This window comes from Vipera ursinii, assembly GCF_947247035.1.
Source record: "Vipera ursinii genome assembly, chromosome: 3".
Classification (NCBI taxonomy): Eukaryota; Metazoa; Chordata; class Lepidosauria; order Squamata; family Viperidae; genus Vipera; species Vipera ursinii.
This window is the reverse complement of record NC_139516.1, coordinates 67,184,636-67,200,661: the sequence shown is the minus strand read 5'-3', so window position 1 is coordinate 67,200,661 and position 16,026 is coordinate 67,184,636. Positions and strand designations below refer to the sequence as shown.

The following is a 16,026-nucleotide window of genomic DNA, read 5'->3' as shown; positions in this document are numbered from 1 at the left end:
GAAATCTTCTAGAGGTTGTCAATAATTTTGTAACCAGTATAGTTTTGTCTGTTGTTAATCTGTTAATAAAAATGCTTTTTTTTATATCTAAGAAGAATTTGATAATATGTGATCAATATTTGACAATTCAACTTTCCAAATAAGTAGTAAAATGTACTCAGTAAGATATAATAGTAGTTTTGAGTTTTCAAGGCTTACATATAGACCTGGGATAGTTTTATATTTCCCTGTATGCCTCCTTCACGGTGTAGTCCTGAGAGCTTATTCAGAGTATGGTATCTGGGTGCTATTTGTGATAGTATTAAAGACTTTTGTGGTACTGTATAAGTGGCATTTAGGTCAATATGACCTGTTAGTTTATTTATAATCTTTGATCCATTGTAAAATGTTAGTATATATACAGGTAGTCTCCATCTTACAACAGTTTAGTGACCAAAATTACAACAGCATTGAAAAATGTGACTTATGACTGTTTTCACAGTTACGACCTTTGCAACAATGCCATGATCATGTGATCAAATTTCAGATGCTTGGCAACTGGTTCATATTCATGACCATTGCTGTGTCCCAAGGTCATGTGGTCACCTTTTGCATGCAACCTTCTGAGAAGCAAAGTCAATGGGGAAGCCAGATTCGCTTAACAACTGGGTTACTAACTTATCAACTGCAGTGATTCAGTTAACAACTGTGACAAGGAAGGTTGTAAAATGGGGCAAAACCCACTTAACAAATGTCTCACTTAACAACATAACTTTTGGGCTCAACTGTGGTTGTAAGTCAACAATGAACCTGTGAACCGCCCTGAGTCCCTTTGGGAGAAGGGCGGTATAAAAATCTCAATAAATTAAATTAAATTAAAATTAATTACCTGTAGTATGTTGCATTAATCACTTACATCAAACTTTAATAGATTTCATTACTGGCAAAAATTGATTAAATTCTAGCAAGTAGAAGGTGTAAATTATGGGCACAAGGTAGCCAAATAACGATGACTTAAATTATATTAACTCCAATCATAATCAACATGAACGTAACATATTTATTTTGGGATGGTTTAGGCCCCTTAAAGACTATGATTTTCTTATGTGTACAAATCTGTTTTTATCATTCCATGGTTATAGAAACAAAACTTCTGAAAAAAAGTAGAAACAGCTTCCTTACATTTAGGAACCCCACCTGTCCAGCCTGCTGACCAGCGTCCGGGCAGACAAGTTGGACAAACTCTTTCAGAGTCTCCTGAGGATGATAGCGAATTGCTGGGTGTGAGAAGTATGGCCCAGGCTGTTGAATAATGGGTGATGTTGGAAAATGAAGAGTCGATGGTGTTGCGTGTGGACTTGCTAGAAGAAAGAAAACAAAGTACATTATAAATAATAGATTTTTGGAATTTGATAAAAACAAATTATCTGTTTTTGCGCTTTTTATGTTGCTTTCTTATGAAACGTTAAAACAAATGTTCTGAAATGTATATATCCTAAAGTACAGAACTGATTTCTAGTAGTGATTTTCATAATATGTTGTGTCATACTAAATTCTACTTTACTTCAAATATAAAGGCAGAGTGTAAATACAGCCAGATTTTAAAATGTCTCTTCTGCATTTTTAGTGGTTATCATTTATAAAGGAATCAGCAGTCCTTGGTAAAAGTGACGACTATTCATTACTTTAAGAGCCTATCTAATGAATCCAGCAATAAAAAATGTATTTGGGAGATTACAGTTGATTTAATTGACATTCTGCATAATTCTGGTTTGCACACGGGGAACAGTTTTACTTTGAGCTATAAATGGGCAGTAACATAACACTGATGCTCTTGCAGCTTTATGTCACTTTTTCAGTTCAGCTGCAGAATATTATTTTTATATAATTTGCGTTCTTGCATCTCCCCCTCCCCCCACCCCCCACCCCAAAATGTTTGTATTTTATCTCTTATAAGTGAGAAATGAATAAATGGTAAGTTTTAGGAATACTGCTTCAAGGAGGGAAAAGTGCAGTCACTGAGAAATCGCAAAGTGATTGCAACACAAAAAGCAGCCGGTGAGTTGTTTTGAATTGGTCCAAGGCAAAAAACAAACAAAAAACAACAACAGGCCAGTTATGAATTTGGAAGGAAAAGTTAAATACTCTTAAAGTCCCAGCAGTGCCATTGAATAGCTTAATACTGGGCCGTATGTAATAAGAAAGGTGTCCTCAGGGTCGAATCTGTCTCTCCATCTGAAGTACTTCAATTCTGAGGTAACCCATGCCTGGGAATAAATAGCAACTGGAAAATTAGATCCTTTCTGCAACCATCCCTGTACTATAAACCACTTTCTCACATCCCATCTGATCCCATCACGAGAGGACTGTAGATGTCTACAGAAAAGAAAACGAAAACCAAACCGAAATTTAAAGAGTCTGGAGCTAAGCCAATCTTAAGACAGTTGCTAGAAGGCAACTGCTCACTTCCAGGATTTAAACATTTGTTAGAAAGATGAGGATTTAACAAAAATCAACTCTATGGAAGATGCCAAAAGAACCTAAGGTTCCACATAGACAACACACAATTAGAAAGAGATAACAAACTTCCTTCCTAAAATTTATTTACTGAAACCAAGTCTGGTTCCACAATCATCAGGGCTGGAGATCTCAATTTAATTCTCTTTTCCTTGTTTGTCCAGCAAAGCTTCACATAGACCAAGGGCCTTTCCTGCTTTACTAGTCTCTCAGTCCATGCCATGATTTCCTCACTTCAGGCTGTGAGTCTTATAATGACTTCTGCAGCATGCTGAAGGCACATTGGAAAAGATACAGATGATGAAGCCAGGTCAATAGCAAAGCTCTTTTCAGACAATCATACCTTAGTGAAGAATGTTTAAGTGAAGCAGACACTTGCTGCCATAATTTGGTGGCAAATACTATTGCCCAATTTTAGTTGCAATACAAGCGATCATCCCAAGAGTTACCGGAATATTACGGAGCCAGTGGGTAACCTACTCCTGGTTCTTTTATCTTCTTCCCCATGGTATACAAACAACTATCTGCCCACATGCTTCTTCCATCTCTTCAACTGCATTGCTTATTTAAATTGTTAGGGGAAAAAAAAACTATGACGTCATTGTTAAGTCAGCCACGTTAGCTTTCTAGAAGCATAATTTTTTAAGTCTGCAAAATTGTTTAATAATCTGAGGAGAATTGATGTATGTTGGAAAAAGATTTAGGGTTCAAAGGAAGTTTAAAACAACCTAAGATGTTCTCTGTAATGCTAGAACAGGAATAAGATAAGCTCTTGTTATTATGGTCAACCTAGTGTAGTCGATCAGAAGGTCGGCAGTTTGGCGGGTCGAATCCCGAGTGCCGCGTAGCAGAGTGAGTGCCTGTTACTTGTCCCAGCTTCTGCCAACCTAGCAGTTCAAAAGCACGTAAAAATGCAAGTAGAAAAATAGGGACCACTACGGTGGGAAGGTAACAGCGTTCCGTGCGCCTTTGGCATCTAGTCATGCCGGCCACATGACCACGGAGACGTCCTCGGACAAGCGCTGGCTCTTCGGCTTTGAAACGAGATGAGCACCGGCCCCTAGAGTTGAAAACGACTAGCACACATGTGCGGGGGAACCTTTACCTTACTAGTGTAGGCAATGGCTAAAATAAATCTACTCACCTCAAAGCCTAATGAGAAAAGATATGGCACATGGATTCATCTACTTATAAAGAATAGGAGTTTAAAGTATAAGGTCTCTTTTGATTTGAGCTTGGCTCCTGGTAAATTCATACGTATTTCATGTAGTTATCCTGGCAATCTAAAGACTTCCTGGTGCCATTTCCCAGGATGATTTTCAGTTCTCCAGTCTAACCTACACTCTCAAGCTATTTCCAGGAGTGTTCCCATTCACGTCCTAATCAGGTGCCAGGCCTGGTTAACTTCTAAATCTGGGCAAGATCAGGCAGGTGCTGCCACCTGTTGAGACCAGAACAATGTTCTATTGGCATTATTTTTAAAGAACCAATTAAAATTAAGAAAGCTGGTGTTAAAAAGTACTTAAAGAACATTGAAATTAATTCCTTTTGATATTTCTCTCTCATTTCTTTGAGATGCTTCAGACTACTGTGATCCAAAATGTCACTTCTACCATTATAACAACGCAAGAGCCAATTCAAATTATGCAAGATATATCCCATTCTTTATTCTGCCAAAGTACTTGTTTTCAGAAATGATTGTATTAGAGTATTAATTGGCTTAGCCACCATGCTGGCTGAAGTCAAATGCTTTTAAATCTAGCAACAGCTGTGTTGATCAGGAACAAGAAGAGAGACTTTTAAATAAGAAATGCTGGCAAAAGGTCAAGTTTTTTGAAAGAAATTTGAACTACATATAATGCAATGGAAGAGGTAGGGAACAGAAGTCTGAATAAATAGCTTTCAAAATTTGGTGGCAATCCAGCACTATTAAAATCAATCGGAAATATTCCGCTTCTAGCTCAACTTGAAACCATAGTCAACTAACAATAAAAATCTATGAACAAAAAGTTGTAAAAACTGTTTAGTTCTTTAATCCTACTCAAATGGAACTATTCAAATAAAACATCCACATCTGTTTTAGCAATTCCAAAAAGCCAACCTTAGAATTTCCATTCATTGAATGTAATTTCTCATACACTGAACTCAGAAGAAAAAATGTAAATAAAAGATTTAGAATTTATCTTATAGGAAGGCTGCTTTCCCTTCCTGTGTATGTTTTCATATACACACGTGCACATACAAATGTGTCACATACAGACATTTAAGGGAGGGCGGAAAGGAAATACCAGAATTGATTTCAGCTGAATATGACCCTAAGTTGACAAGCTGAGAAAACTAGACACTGCAGAAAATGTTTGTTTTGGTTGTCTCTATTCTTGTTTTCCTTTGAGAAGCCTATAATGGTGGGAAAACTGGAAGGAAAGTGAAGAAGATGGCTAACTGCAAAGGAGATGAAGTTGATTACACTGGCAATGAATGGAAGACCTGAAGAACTGGATTGGGAAGAGATCATACAGGATATAATTGAAGATGTCCAAATCCAGTCCACTTTCATTCTCTAATGCCTGAGGTCTCAATGTGTAGTAGATCACTTAATCTTTCACTGTGCTGACTTGTTTCATATTCATGTTTCTTACATTCCACGTTGCCACTATAATTCTGTCTTTGTAGCTTGGAAGTTCCTTCTTCTGAAAAGTAACATCAGAAACGTGATAACCCAAAGGCCATCTAGCCACACCATAAACATGTGCCCAGAAAGATCCTCAACTCCTCCTCAATAGCATGCTAACCACCATCCAATCTCAGGGGCTCATCATTCACACTATATTGCCAATCATTTTATTATTTTCTATCCATGTAGTCTTCCATGAGAGTATGAAAGGATGCCTTTGTTGTTGTTACTAAAGTGATAGTTCTGTCTCCAGCATCTTCCTATGCCAGTTCTGCTCAATACAGGTGTCTGTCTATTTTAATGGGGTGGCTAGGAGGACCTTTGTACCTTGGATGACTCTTGGCATACAGTCATAATGCTCTTCACTCATCCTTTTCAAGAACAGTTCCATTGCAATGACTCAGCACAGCAGGACTTCTAGGATTATGAATAGATTAAACTAATGATTAATTACACACAGTTCCTAAAATTCAGGGTAAAACTCCTTTTGGGCAAATATGATGTCTGTATAAAAGGGGAAGGTGTGAACGAATGATGCAATAACTATACAGAATAAAAATATACAATATTGGAGTGGCTAACTGAGAGACTACCAGGGAATTAGCTATGTATTGAGTTACATGATAGAAGAAAGGAGAGATATAAATGGAGAAAAAGAAGTATGAATCAGGACTAAAGTGTTAAATTAGGAACATAGAGGTTCAGGTTTAACTTCCTTGTTGGCCAGATAAACTTGCTGGATAATGTGAATCTAGTCACCGCTACCCAAGCTTCCTTTACAGAATTGGTGAGGGGCTAAAACGATAAAGGAAAGAAATCAGACACTCTTATATTATGCCAAAAATGTTCTAGCATTCTGGTGAAGTCAGTGGATAATTGAGCAAGACGACAAGCCATTTTTAGAACTGTTGCAATAGATTAAATTATTTGACTGGTAAGTACACTTCTTTGCTTATAATGTTAGGCTTGGCATTCATATTTTAAAAAGGAATTAGAGTTTTATTTTGACTTCTGAGCCATGTTGTGTACATAATTTGATACAAAATAATTAAATGCAGATGGTAACATATGAAGTACAAATAGAAATCCTGGCAGGGGAAGGGGGGGGGGGGTTGTAGGCAGTGGATATAAATCTGCTTTGATACTAAAAATGGCATCTTAATGGAATTGATGAATCTGAATGATATATTGTTGTTGTGTTATTAGAGGTCTACTTCCCAATTCAAATATCAGTGTTTCTCTTCCTTCCCATTCTGAACAGGGTAAGATGACACTACATAAATACTGTTAAAGCTATAGATGCATGGGACAGTAATTCACTTAATTTAATGTGATTTATGATTCTGTCAATATGAGAAGTTGGAAATCCTGAGCTCTGATGCTTAAACATGAGTTCTGTATTTAAACATTATGATGTATCTTGGTGGGGGTAGAGCTCTAAAGAGGATAGACAAATTAGCGTAAAAGGAAATTGAGTACAAAGCACTAGAGTTTATTACCCTGTTTGATGTTGATGGGCATATCAAACAAAAGATATGAAAATAAGCATGCCATCAGAGAACACGCTAAATACTGTAGTCAGGGAGGGATTATTATTATTATTATTATTATTATTATTATTATTATTATTGTTATTATTTCAGAAATACATAAAATCGCATTCATAAATGTGTTCAAATGCCTCTCCTACTCTGATTCAGCCTTTTTTAAATTATTATTATTATTATTATTATTATTATTGTTATTATTTCAGAAATACATAAAATCACATTCATAAATGTGTTCAAATGCCTCTCCTGCTCTGATTCAGCCTTTTTAAAATTATTATTATTATTATTATTATTATTATTATTATTATTATTATTATTATTATTATTATTATTATTTCTACTAAATGTCTATGGAGATTCTCAGTCATGGTTTTCCCAAAGGTGCCTTTTTCAAGAGGCAACTGGACTTTCTTGTTTTTCTTTCAAGACGTTTCGCTTCTCATCCAAGAAGCTTCTTCAGCTTCTTCTTGGGTGAGAAGCAAAGTCTTCAAAGAAAAACAAGAAAGTCCAGTTGCCTCTTGAAAAAAGCACCTTTGGAATTCCTACTAAAGTTTACAAATACAAGGGAAAAACTAACACAAACTAAAAAGAATATTAAAAAAATGAACACTGCCAAAAAAAGAAAATATGTAGTAAGAAAGATATTACTCCCTCCAAACAAATAGAAACAACTTCAGTAACCTAACACCTTCTCTGATATTTCAGTAAAAAAAATCACTTCTTCATATATCATATATCTTTATCCACAGGCAAATGAAGAAAATCTCATTATTCAGTCCTAGTGAGCAAATGTCCTGTAAGAGCTACAAGGAATAATAACACATATATTTTATTTATTTATTTATTTTAATCATGATCAAATAAATCAGTTTTGCATACCTTTTCTTTCTGTTATCTATAAACAAATCTTTAAAGTTTTGCCATTCAGTCCTGGTTTTTTTTAAAAAAAAAGTCATTTAAGAGCTACCAGAAACACATATATTTATTTTCTTTCAATTTATTTTTTAAAAAATAATTTTGATACTTTTAAATATTGTCCAGCTAGATTACTTATTATTTTCTTTTTGTCTCCTGTCAGAAATTCTTCACTAGTTTAATAAGATTCATTTGTAAATCTAAGATTGGAAACCTATCCAAGTCTCTCTTCTGATTTATTATTTGTATGTCCTCTTTGATTATTAAGACATCAGCAGGTTTCATTTATAAATCACTTTTGTGGTTTAGATTTTTCCCCCATATCATTCTTGTAAATGTCATTTTTAAACCCACTTTCACGTTGCCCTCAATCTCTCTTTTGTACAATAAAATCCGTTCTTTTTCTGTAATTTATTTTAAAACCATTTTTATATTAGCAGACAATCTTAAGAATAATTTCTTGGTGCATTATTCTCAAATATCCTTCCGCAGTCAAATAATATTGTTCAATTGTATTAATATCTTCTTTAATTGTAATCTTTAGTACTCTCTGATTCCCTTTAGTCAACTTTCAAAATCCCTCTTATCGTATTTTTTTTCCTAATCAAAAATTTTTCCCATAGGAGCATTTCTTACAGTTAGTTTCAAAATCTTTATTTGAAAATTTGAGACAACCCACAGGAAATATTATGTCAAGTTCCTCTAGCCTCTTCATCTATTTATAACTTTCCAAAATCAACATCATGGTCACCCTTTTACTGTTTATACAAAAATAAAAAGAAACCTCTTTGTAAAGACCTTAAACATGCATAAAACTTCTTTCATCAAGGATAGAAGGAAACTCACTAGCGTAATAAAACGTTCCCTTCTGAAGGAAGGTTAACACCCAGAAAGCCATCAAAAACCAATTTCCTAAGGTGGTTAAGAAAGGAAGTACGCAAAGTTAGGTGAGATGACTTTCCCTGTTTTCCATAGTTGTAAAATCCATTGGAGACTACTGTCTTAAAGGCTCCTTGCACGACCTTGTGTATGGAGCACTTGTGGGTGATCCTGGCTCCCCCCTTGCTCTGGAAAGAAGTTCTGACGAGCTGATCCATTCAATTGCTCCTCTTTCTGACGTAGCCATTGGCTACCTTCTCTGCAGAATGCTCTTTAGCCTGCCACTGCTTCCCCAGAAGTCAATCCTAATTCAGTCTTATCTTTGTAATATGTTGAATCAAACTTTAAATCTAGGTTCCATTGGTTAATCACCCTCATTCTTCTCTCTGACACTTTCTTCTCTGGGCATTTCTTGCCTCTTAAAGGGATTAAATGGGCACATCATCTTATTGCTGTATTATGTCCTCAGTGGACTAGCATATTAACGTAATTTCTCATAGGAAAGGCTACTCTAAAAATTGTTAGCAAAATAATAAATTAACTAAGCATAGTGCCCCCCCATCTATCCTTGTGCAAATTATTAGTGTAATAGACCTTTTAGTGATGCATTTATCTAGAATTATTGAATGGTTGCACATAATGAATCTGAACAATGAGAATCCTTTATGAGATAATCTCAGTGGGTGGGCTTCATAGTTAATTTAGACTAGTAGTCTTTTAAGCTGTTCACTTACATATAGATTAACTAAATAAGCTACTTCTTTAAATATTTTCTGTGTCATAAGGCAACTCTTTAAAATCCAATAAAGGTAGTACTTCAATTACACGCTTCTTGAATTTTGTTTAGTTCCAGTTTTAATTATCTTCAAGCTTCTTGCTAACATGAGTGGCATTCAAGAGCAAGAATGTACCACTTTAAATAGAAACCCTAAATAGCTAATCAGGTTAGTTTAATGAATGAAGCTTTCAGAGTATCAACATGTCTTTCATTGTTAATGCCTGAAATCCAATGGAGAATGAAGCATCTAATTATTTATTTATTAGTTTTGTTCCACATGTATTAATTCAAAGGTAAATCAAGGTGGCAAATAATATATAATATTCTTTCTTCCTCCTATTTTCCCCACCACAACAACCCTATGAGGTGGGTTGGGCGGAGAGAAAGTGACTGGCCAAAGTCATCCAGCTGGCTTTTATGTGTAAGGCAGAATTAGAACTCACAATCTAGAACTCACAATTCTAAGCCAGCACCTTAACCACTACACCAAACTTTTCTTTGACATAAAAAAGAAAATCCTTTTCATTCAGTTCACACCAACTGAAAGCTGGAAAATCTAGAGTAAGTTTACACAGGTCTTTATTTGAAAACAAAATGGAATATTTCCACAATGTATGGTCTACTATGGGTAAGTTATTTCTAGACTACATAAACACATCTGACATTTGTAACTAACCAAATGTACAGAGTCCTTCACCCAACATACTTTGAGGTGCCATGAAATTGAGAGCAGCAGGAGATTAGATGTCTGTCTCCATGAAGCTCTCTGTAGAACAGGTTTTGGCTGCACCCTTTGCCTTGCTACTTACTTTAAGAACCACAGATGTCCAGCAGTTAAAAATCACACCTTTTTGTGCCATAAAATCCTTCTATAAATGCATCTTAATCTATCTGATTCTTTCCAAAGGAGAATGTTTTAGAAATGAAGAATAGGTTAAAAAATATTGGAGCACTTCCTCAAAGCTTAGGTTCGCACAAAGTTCCTGTCAAATTAAATCCCATTCCAATTTACAAAATTATTGGACTTCTGCAAGTTGAAGCTTGTATTACCTGATTATATATTATAATTACCTAATTTATTATTAATTACTGTTACACATCAGTCTATAAAACATTTTATGAAAGAAAGAGATCCCTGCCCCAGAGGGATTGCAAACAGAGTACCAACAATTTAATAAGAAATAAACTCACCAGAGGAAAAGTGAAGATATAGACAAGAGCAATAAGGACAAAAAAAGAATATGAGTGAGTTCAATTACAAATGTTTCATTTCACTCACTTAAAAAAAAGATATTGATAAGATTGACTAAGACCAGAGATGGGCAACAAAAATTGTACAAGGTCTAAGGGACAAACTTATCAGGAGAGACTGAGGAACTGAATATGTACAACCTGGAGGACAGAAGAGAAACCGGGGGGGGGGGGCAGGATTGAAACCTTTAAATTCATTAAGGGTGTGAATAAGGTTCTAGAAGGCAGCATTCTCAATATTAAGCAAAAAATCAAGAACATGGGGGTAATAACCTCAAAGTGACAGGAGGGAAGTTCAAAAGTAATGTTAGAAAGTATTACTTCATAGAAAGAGGTAGCAGAAGCTTGGAACCAAATGTCAGCAGAGATAATAGGTCACTCATCAGTAACTAAGTTTAAACATGCTTAGGATAAACACATGTCCAGCATCTGACAAAAATAAATAAAATAAAATAAAAATGAATAAAAATAATAATTAAAAATAATAAATACATAAATTAAAAAGAGGGGAAGAGGGCAGATTCTATAGACCACTGGATTACTGCCTGCCAACTATCTGGTGATCTGGGACTGTTCAGGATGAGAGGGTTTTATTTGAAATTTATAGATTTTTTTTTTACAATCAGTGGAAGTTTGTCTATTCAACAATGAATGGCTATGGTGGCAATCCCAGAAAAATAGCCATTTCACAAAAAGTGAACGAATACCATTCAGAACTATACATGTCTATATACAAATGAACACATAAACCAGGCAAATGCATCCCTCTAATGTGTCATGGACACAAAAAACATACTAAAGCAAAAACTCACAAGACAAAATCTGCAGATGTAGATCTTGCAAAACAACCTCTTTTCTTATTAATTCTCCCTTTTGGCTCCCATTGGTTTTCCCTTTCATTCCTAGATTCTTTTGTCTTTTTATTGATTCAATATATATTCAATACCTTTTTATTTCTTAAGGAGATTTATGGTTCAAATGAATATGGTGCCAGAGGCACTACTAGAAATACAGTTGAAACTGCTATTTTCTTTGCAGCATGCTCTATTCCCATTTTTAGAGTACAAGGATTTTTTTTAAAAAAAATTGAGAAGTCATACGGAGAAGGATGAGGAGCATATGGTAGGGGCCAAGGAAAGTAACCATGGCAGACATCACATTGGGAATCTCAATACTATAATTTTCAGGAGAATATCTAAAATATAGCATTTACTAAGCAATATAGAATTTGCAATTTCAAGATCTTTCTTTATGATAAATACAGTATGTTGCAACAAAGATTCTAAAGATTTTGGATTGCATTCAGCTTTGATCCATACTTGCTTTATTTCCCAGATGATAAAAAAAAATTGACAGCAATGATCAAATTATTCAAGATCCTTGGCTTCTTAATTTTATTACCATATAAAAGAGCCAGTTTAGTCTAGTGGTTAAGGCATCAGGCTGGAAAGCAGGGGACCATGAGTTCAAGTCTCACCTTACTCATGGAAAGCTAGCTGAATGACCTTGGGTGACTCACATTGTCTCTCAGCCCAACCCACCTCCCAGGGTTGTTGTGGAGAAAATAGGAGGAGGAAGATATGTTGGATATATAATAAAGGTGGGATATAAATAATCAAATAAATAAAATACCTTGCATTCAAAATTGCCTAACTGACTGTGACCTCCAAATGTGCAGCATAAAAATTACGTGGCCTTATTTTTTATTAAAGAGTATTCCTGAAGAAACTTGCTAGCTATCCATCCATCCATCCATCCATCCATCCATCCATCCATCCATCCATCCTTCCTTCCATCTATTCATCCGCCCACCAGGACACTTCCTCTTTGCCTGCAAGTGATGCTTTTCTGCTTTTCTTTCAGCTCTCCAGCTGCATCATATTTGATCAGAAGTTATATAATCTGGATGTACAGTCAGCCTGCACATGTCACAGCATAAATTTGCTTTGCACAGAAAGTAGCTGTTCAGCCTAGAATAGTCTGTGTTTTGTCCATTGTTTCTGTATTATCCATACAATGGTCTTTTCTCTGTCTTCAGTTCTTATCTGTTCGTGTGGAATAGTAATCATGGGGCTCTTCATAATTCGAGTCAACTGTCACTCCAAATCTAATTTATGGGCAGAATACAAATACTGGGGTGGAATTCATGATGGTTGAAACCTCAACTTGAATTTAAGGAATTCAACTTATCTGACAACATATTAAGACAGCAACTATTGTTAGCAGCCTAAATATGTACTACAGTAGCAAGTGTGTGTGTGTGTGTGTGTGTGTGTGTGTGTGTGTAAATTGTCCCCTTCCCACTAGAATTCTAATAGATCCACCTAAAGTTTAATTAGAAGAGTCAAAGATGCAAAAACATAAATCCTATCTTGTTAAAATTTCTGCTCAAGGTTTCACCTTATTCTTGTTTAACAATGACCTATATCTAGATTTGCTGAATAAGAGAAGCAATACAGACTAAATTCAGCCTTCTTAATTGAATTGGGAGGCCAAGACATGCAGCTTAGCCATAAAGGTTTGAGGTGAGTTTGCTCAATGCAGCTGCTTTTGAAGTAAAAAGTGCGTTTTCACATTAGTGCTCTATGGAAAATTGTAACAAGATTTTCCATTGGTTGATTTTTTAAATTAAGATTTTTCTTTAAAAGGCCAACAGTTAGGAACATCAATTCAAGAAATCTGGCCAAAAACAGATCCCTAAAAAGCCCATGAAAGCTGAATGAATCTTTAGTGTTATTCTTCTTCTTTTTTTAAAAAAAAAACATCTTTTCCAAAATCAATTGAGCTCCATATCTGATTTTCATGCAGTGTCCTATTAGCAATGGAAATCTTCTGGAAGCAATTCCTGTTGAGAGTCTAACTTGTTCAAATTTCAGGGTGAGACTCTGCAATCAGCTGGTGTACAGCTGAATATACTGCTAATGTAACTTTGATACTATGAATACCTTACTATTATCACCAATTATCAAGGCTGTTTTTAAAATATATGTGGGCTTCCAAGCAACAGGCTACATAACTGACAGCCAATAAGTATATCTAGCTCTCCAGCAGAATGTGATTTTGTTTGAAAGCTATGAGGATTACTTAGCCAACTTCTATTGTGAGCTTAAGGTTGATATTATAATCATTTACAACAAGCGTTTAAGAATCATACCTATACCTAATTACCTGAAAGAATTCCTCACACTAATAAGTCTGAGTAGACACATAAAACTAGCTTTAAGGAAAATAATATCTCAACTTTTTCTTTATTTTAAATATGAATCCTAGTAATTATGTATATACAATTTATATATTTGGAAAAAAAACAATACTGCAATAGGGAGAAAAGTTATGTCACAAGTATCTGTTTTACTTTGTCATTTTTAATGAGAAAGTTTATTAAGAGTAAAAGACATGTTACATATGCCCCTTAAGCAAAGAATAAACAGATTTTCAAAGTGAAAAACCTACCACTTTATGCAAATGGAAATCAAATGCATCTCATTTTTCTACTACAGTATGTGTGTGTGGTCAGTGCAACTTTTCTTTTATATATTACACTTTTGAAAATCCTCATGTAATTATTCAGCCCCAGGAAATCAAGAGTCAGTTTGCTTTATTTAAAGTCACAAAATATTCTAACAAACACCAATAACCAGAACACTATAAACCATTTAAAAAGACTCACAGTAAGGAGGCTAAAGACTCAGAGTGAACACTACTTATTAAAAATAAAATGACATTTAATGGACAGCTGAGGACTTAAAGCTCTGTTGCCACAGAACAGAATGCCATTTTTACTGAATGTCTGTGGAGATTCTCAGTCATCCAGGTTATGGTTTTACTTTTACTGAAGGTAAAGGTAAAGGTTGCCCCGCACATGCGTGCTAGATGTTTCCAACTCTAGGGGCCGGTGCTCATCTCTGTTTCAAAGCTGAAGAGCCAGCGCTTGTCCGTGGTCATGTGGCTGGCATGACTAGACGCCAAAGGCGCACAGAACGCTGTTAGCTTCCCACCGTAGTGGTCCCTATTTTTCTACTTGCATTTTTACATGCTTTTGAACTGCTAGGTTGGCAGAAGCTGGGACGAGCAACAGGCGCTCACTCTGTTACCTGGCACTCGGGATTCGACCCGCCAAACTGCCGACCATCTGATCGACAAGCTCAGCGTCCTAACCCACTGAGCCACCGTGTCCCTTTTACTTTTACTGAACCAGACACAAATAACTGCATGTAACTATCCATCTACAAATACATGTTTATCTTTCCCAATCATAAAACTTCATTGATTAGCTAGAACCCTCTCCATTTGTCTTCCTGAGACTGCCATGAAGCAACCTAAGCTAGGTTCAAATGAGGGAACAATATTAACAAGCCCTTGTCTACTTTTGGTTCAAAAGCTACCACACTGGTGCCCCAAAGAGGTATGTTCTCATATATCCCAACCTGAGGACAAAGGCACCATGGAACAAGAGGTCATGGATGTTTTGGTAAAGCCTCACCTCTGGGTCCTGTAATGACAGGTCGATGATGCTGGGTGAAGGCCGTTCCAAGGGAGGTCTGTGAAGGCGAGGGACTGCTGAAACCAGACTTCTCTGACTTCTTTAATGTAGTTGGCGATGGCAATCCTGGCAAGAATGATTGATATGTGCAATTTAATAATGCTAGCTCACAGGGAAAAAATGCCTCTGCATTTGGAAACTGGGTGCGAAAGCAAATAGATAAACTCAAAGGACAAATTAAACTGCATACAACAGCAAGCTTACTTTTATTTATGACTGTCTTTGGGAAGAATGGGCGGCTACCGCCAAGGTAAAGAAAGGCACATTTAAAATGCAGGCATATTTTTTCTTTTTTAAATTTCTGAGGGCAGGAACTGGCACCTCATTCATTATCACTCTTATCAAGTTCCATCGATAAACGCTACTTTGAGATGTGTTTATGTTTTTAAGGGATCGTTCTATCGTTCATTCTCTCCAGTTTATGAACAGGTATTACAAATGTCTCAGGGAAGTCAACAGAGTTCAGTGGTTTGGAACCTCAATGATTGGACTGTGAGAATGAGTAAACACTTCTCTCTCAAGTTCCTGCTTGTTTCATAGTCTCTGAGAATTTGGCGTAGTTTACAACAAGTCAAGCAACAGAATGAAGGCTGAAAAAGGTTCTGTAAAAAGCATTTCTGTGGTTGGAAACATTTTGTGGGAATAACAGTATTCTTGAATTTCTCTTTTAGTTGCTCCCAATCTTTCATTCAGTACACATCTTGTTTCACTCCCGGCAACTATGATCAACTGAGCTTCATTCCACCACATTCTGAATTAGGAAAGACTGTTCTGTATAGCAGGTTAAAAGGTCGTTTCCCAAATCAATTTAGCATGCTGTAATTTGAATGTTGTTATATGTGAGTATGTGTACACACACACACACACATACACACACACGCTTTCTTCTCCTACTTAGTGTTGACTTCTGGAAAAAAAATCCTTACTGGAAAACAAACTG

General features: G+C 35.8%; 1 protein-coding gene across 3 annotated transcripts in view; it reads right to left on the bottom strand.

Moving 5' to 3' along the window:
- Positions 1-16,026, bottom strand: part of NFIA (nuclear factor I A) — a 328,904-nt gene that overhangs the window by 45,066 nt on the left and 267,812 nt on the right. For all 3 annotated transcript variants that reach the window (XM_083360531.1, XM_083360530.1, XM_083360532.1), the window contains exons 7-8: positions 15,027-15,152; positions 1,162-1,340 (exon numbers count right to left, since the gene is read on the bottom strand). In XM_083360531.1, the coding sequence (XP_083216657.1) occupies positions 1,162-1,340; positions 15,027-15,152 (305 nt within the window). The remainder of the gene's footprint in view (positions 1-1,161; positions 1,341-15,026; positions 15,153-16,026) is intronic.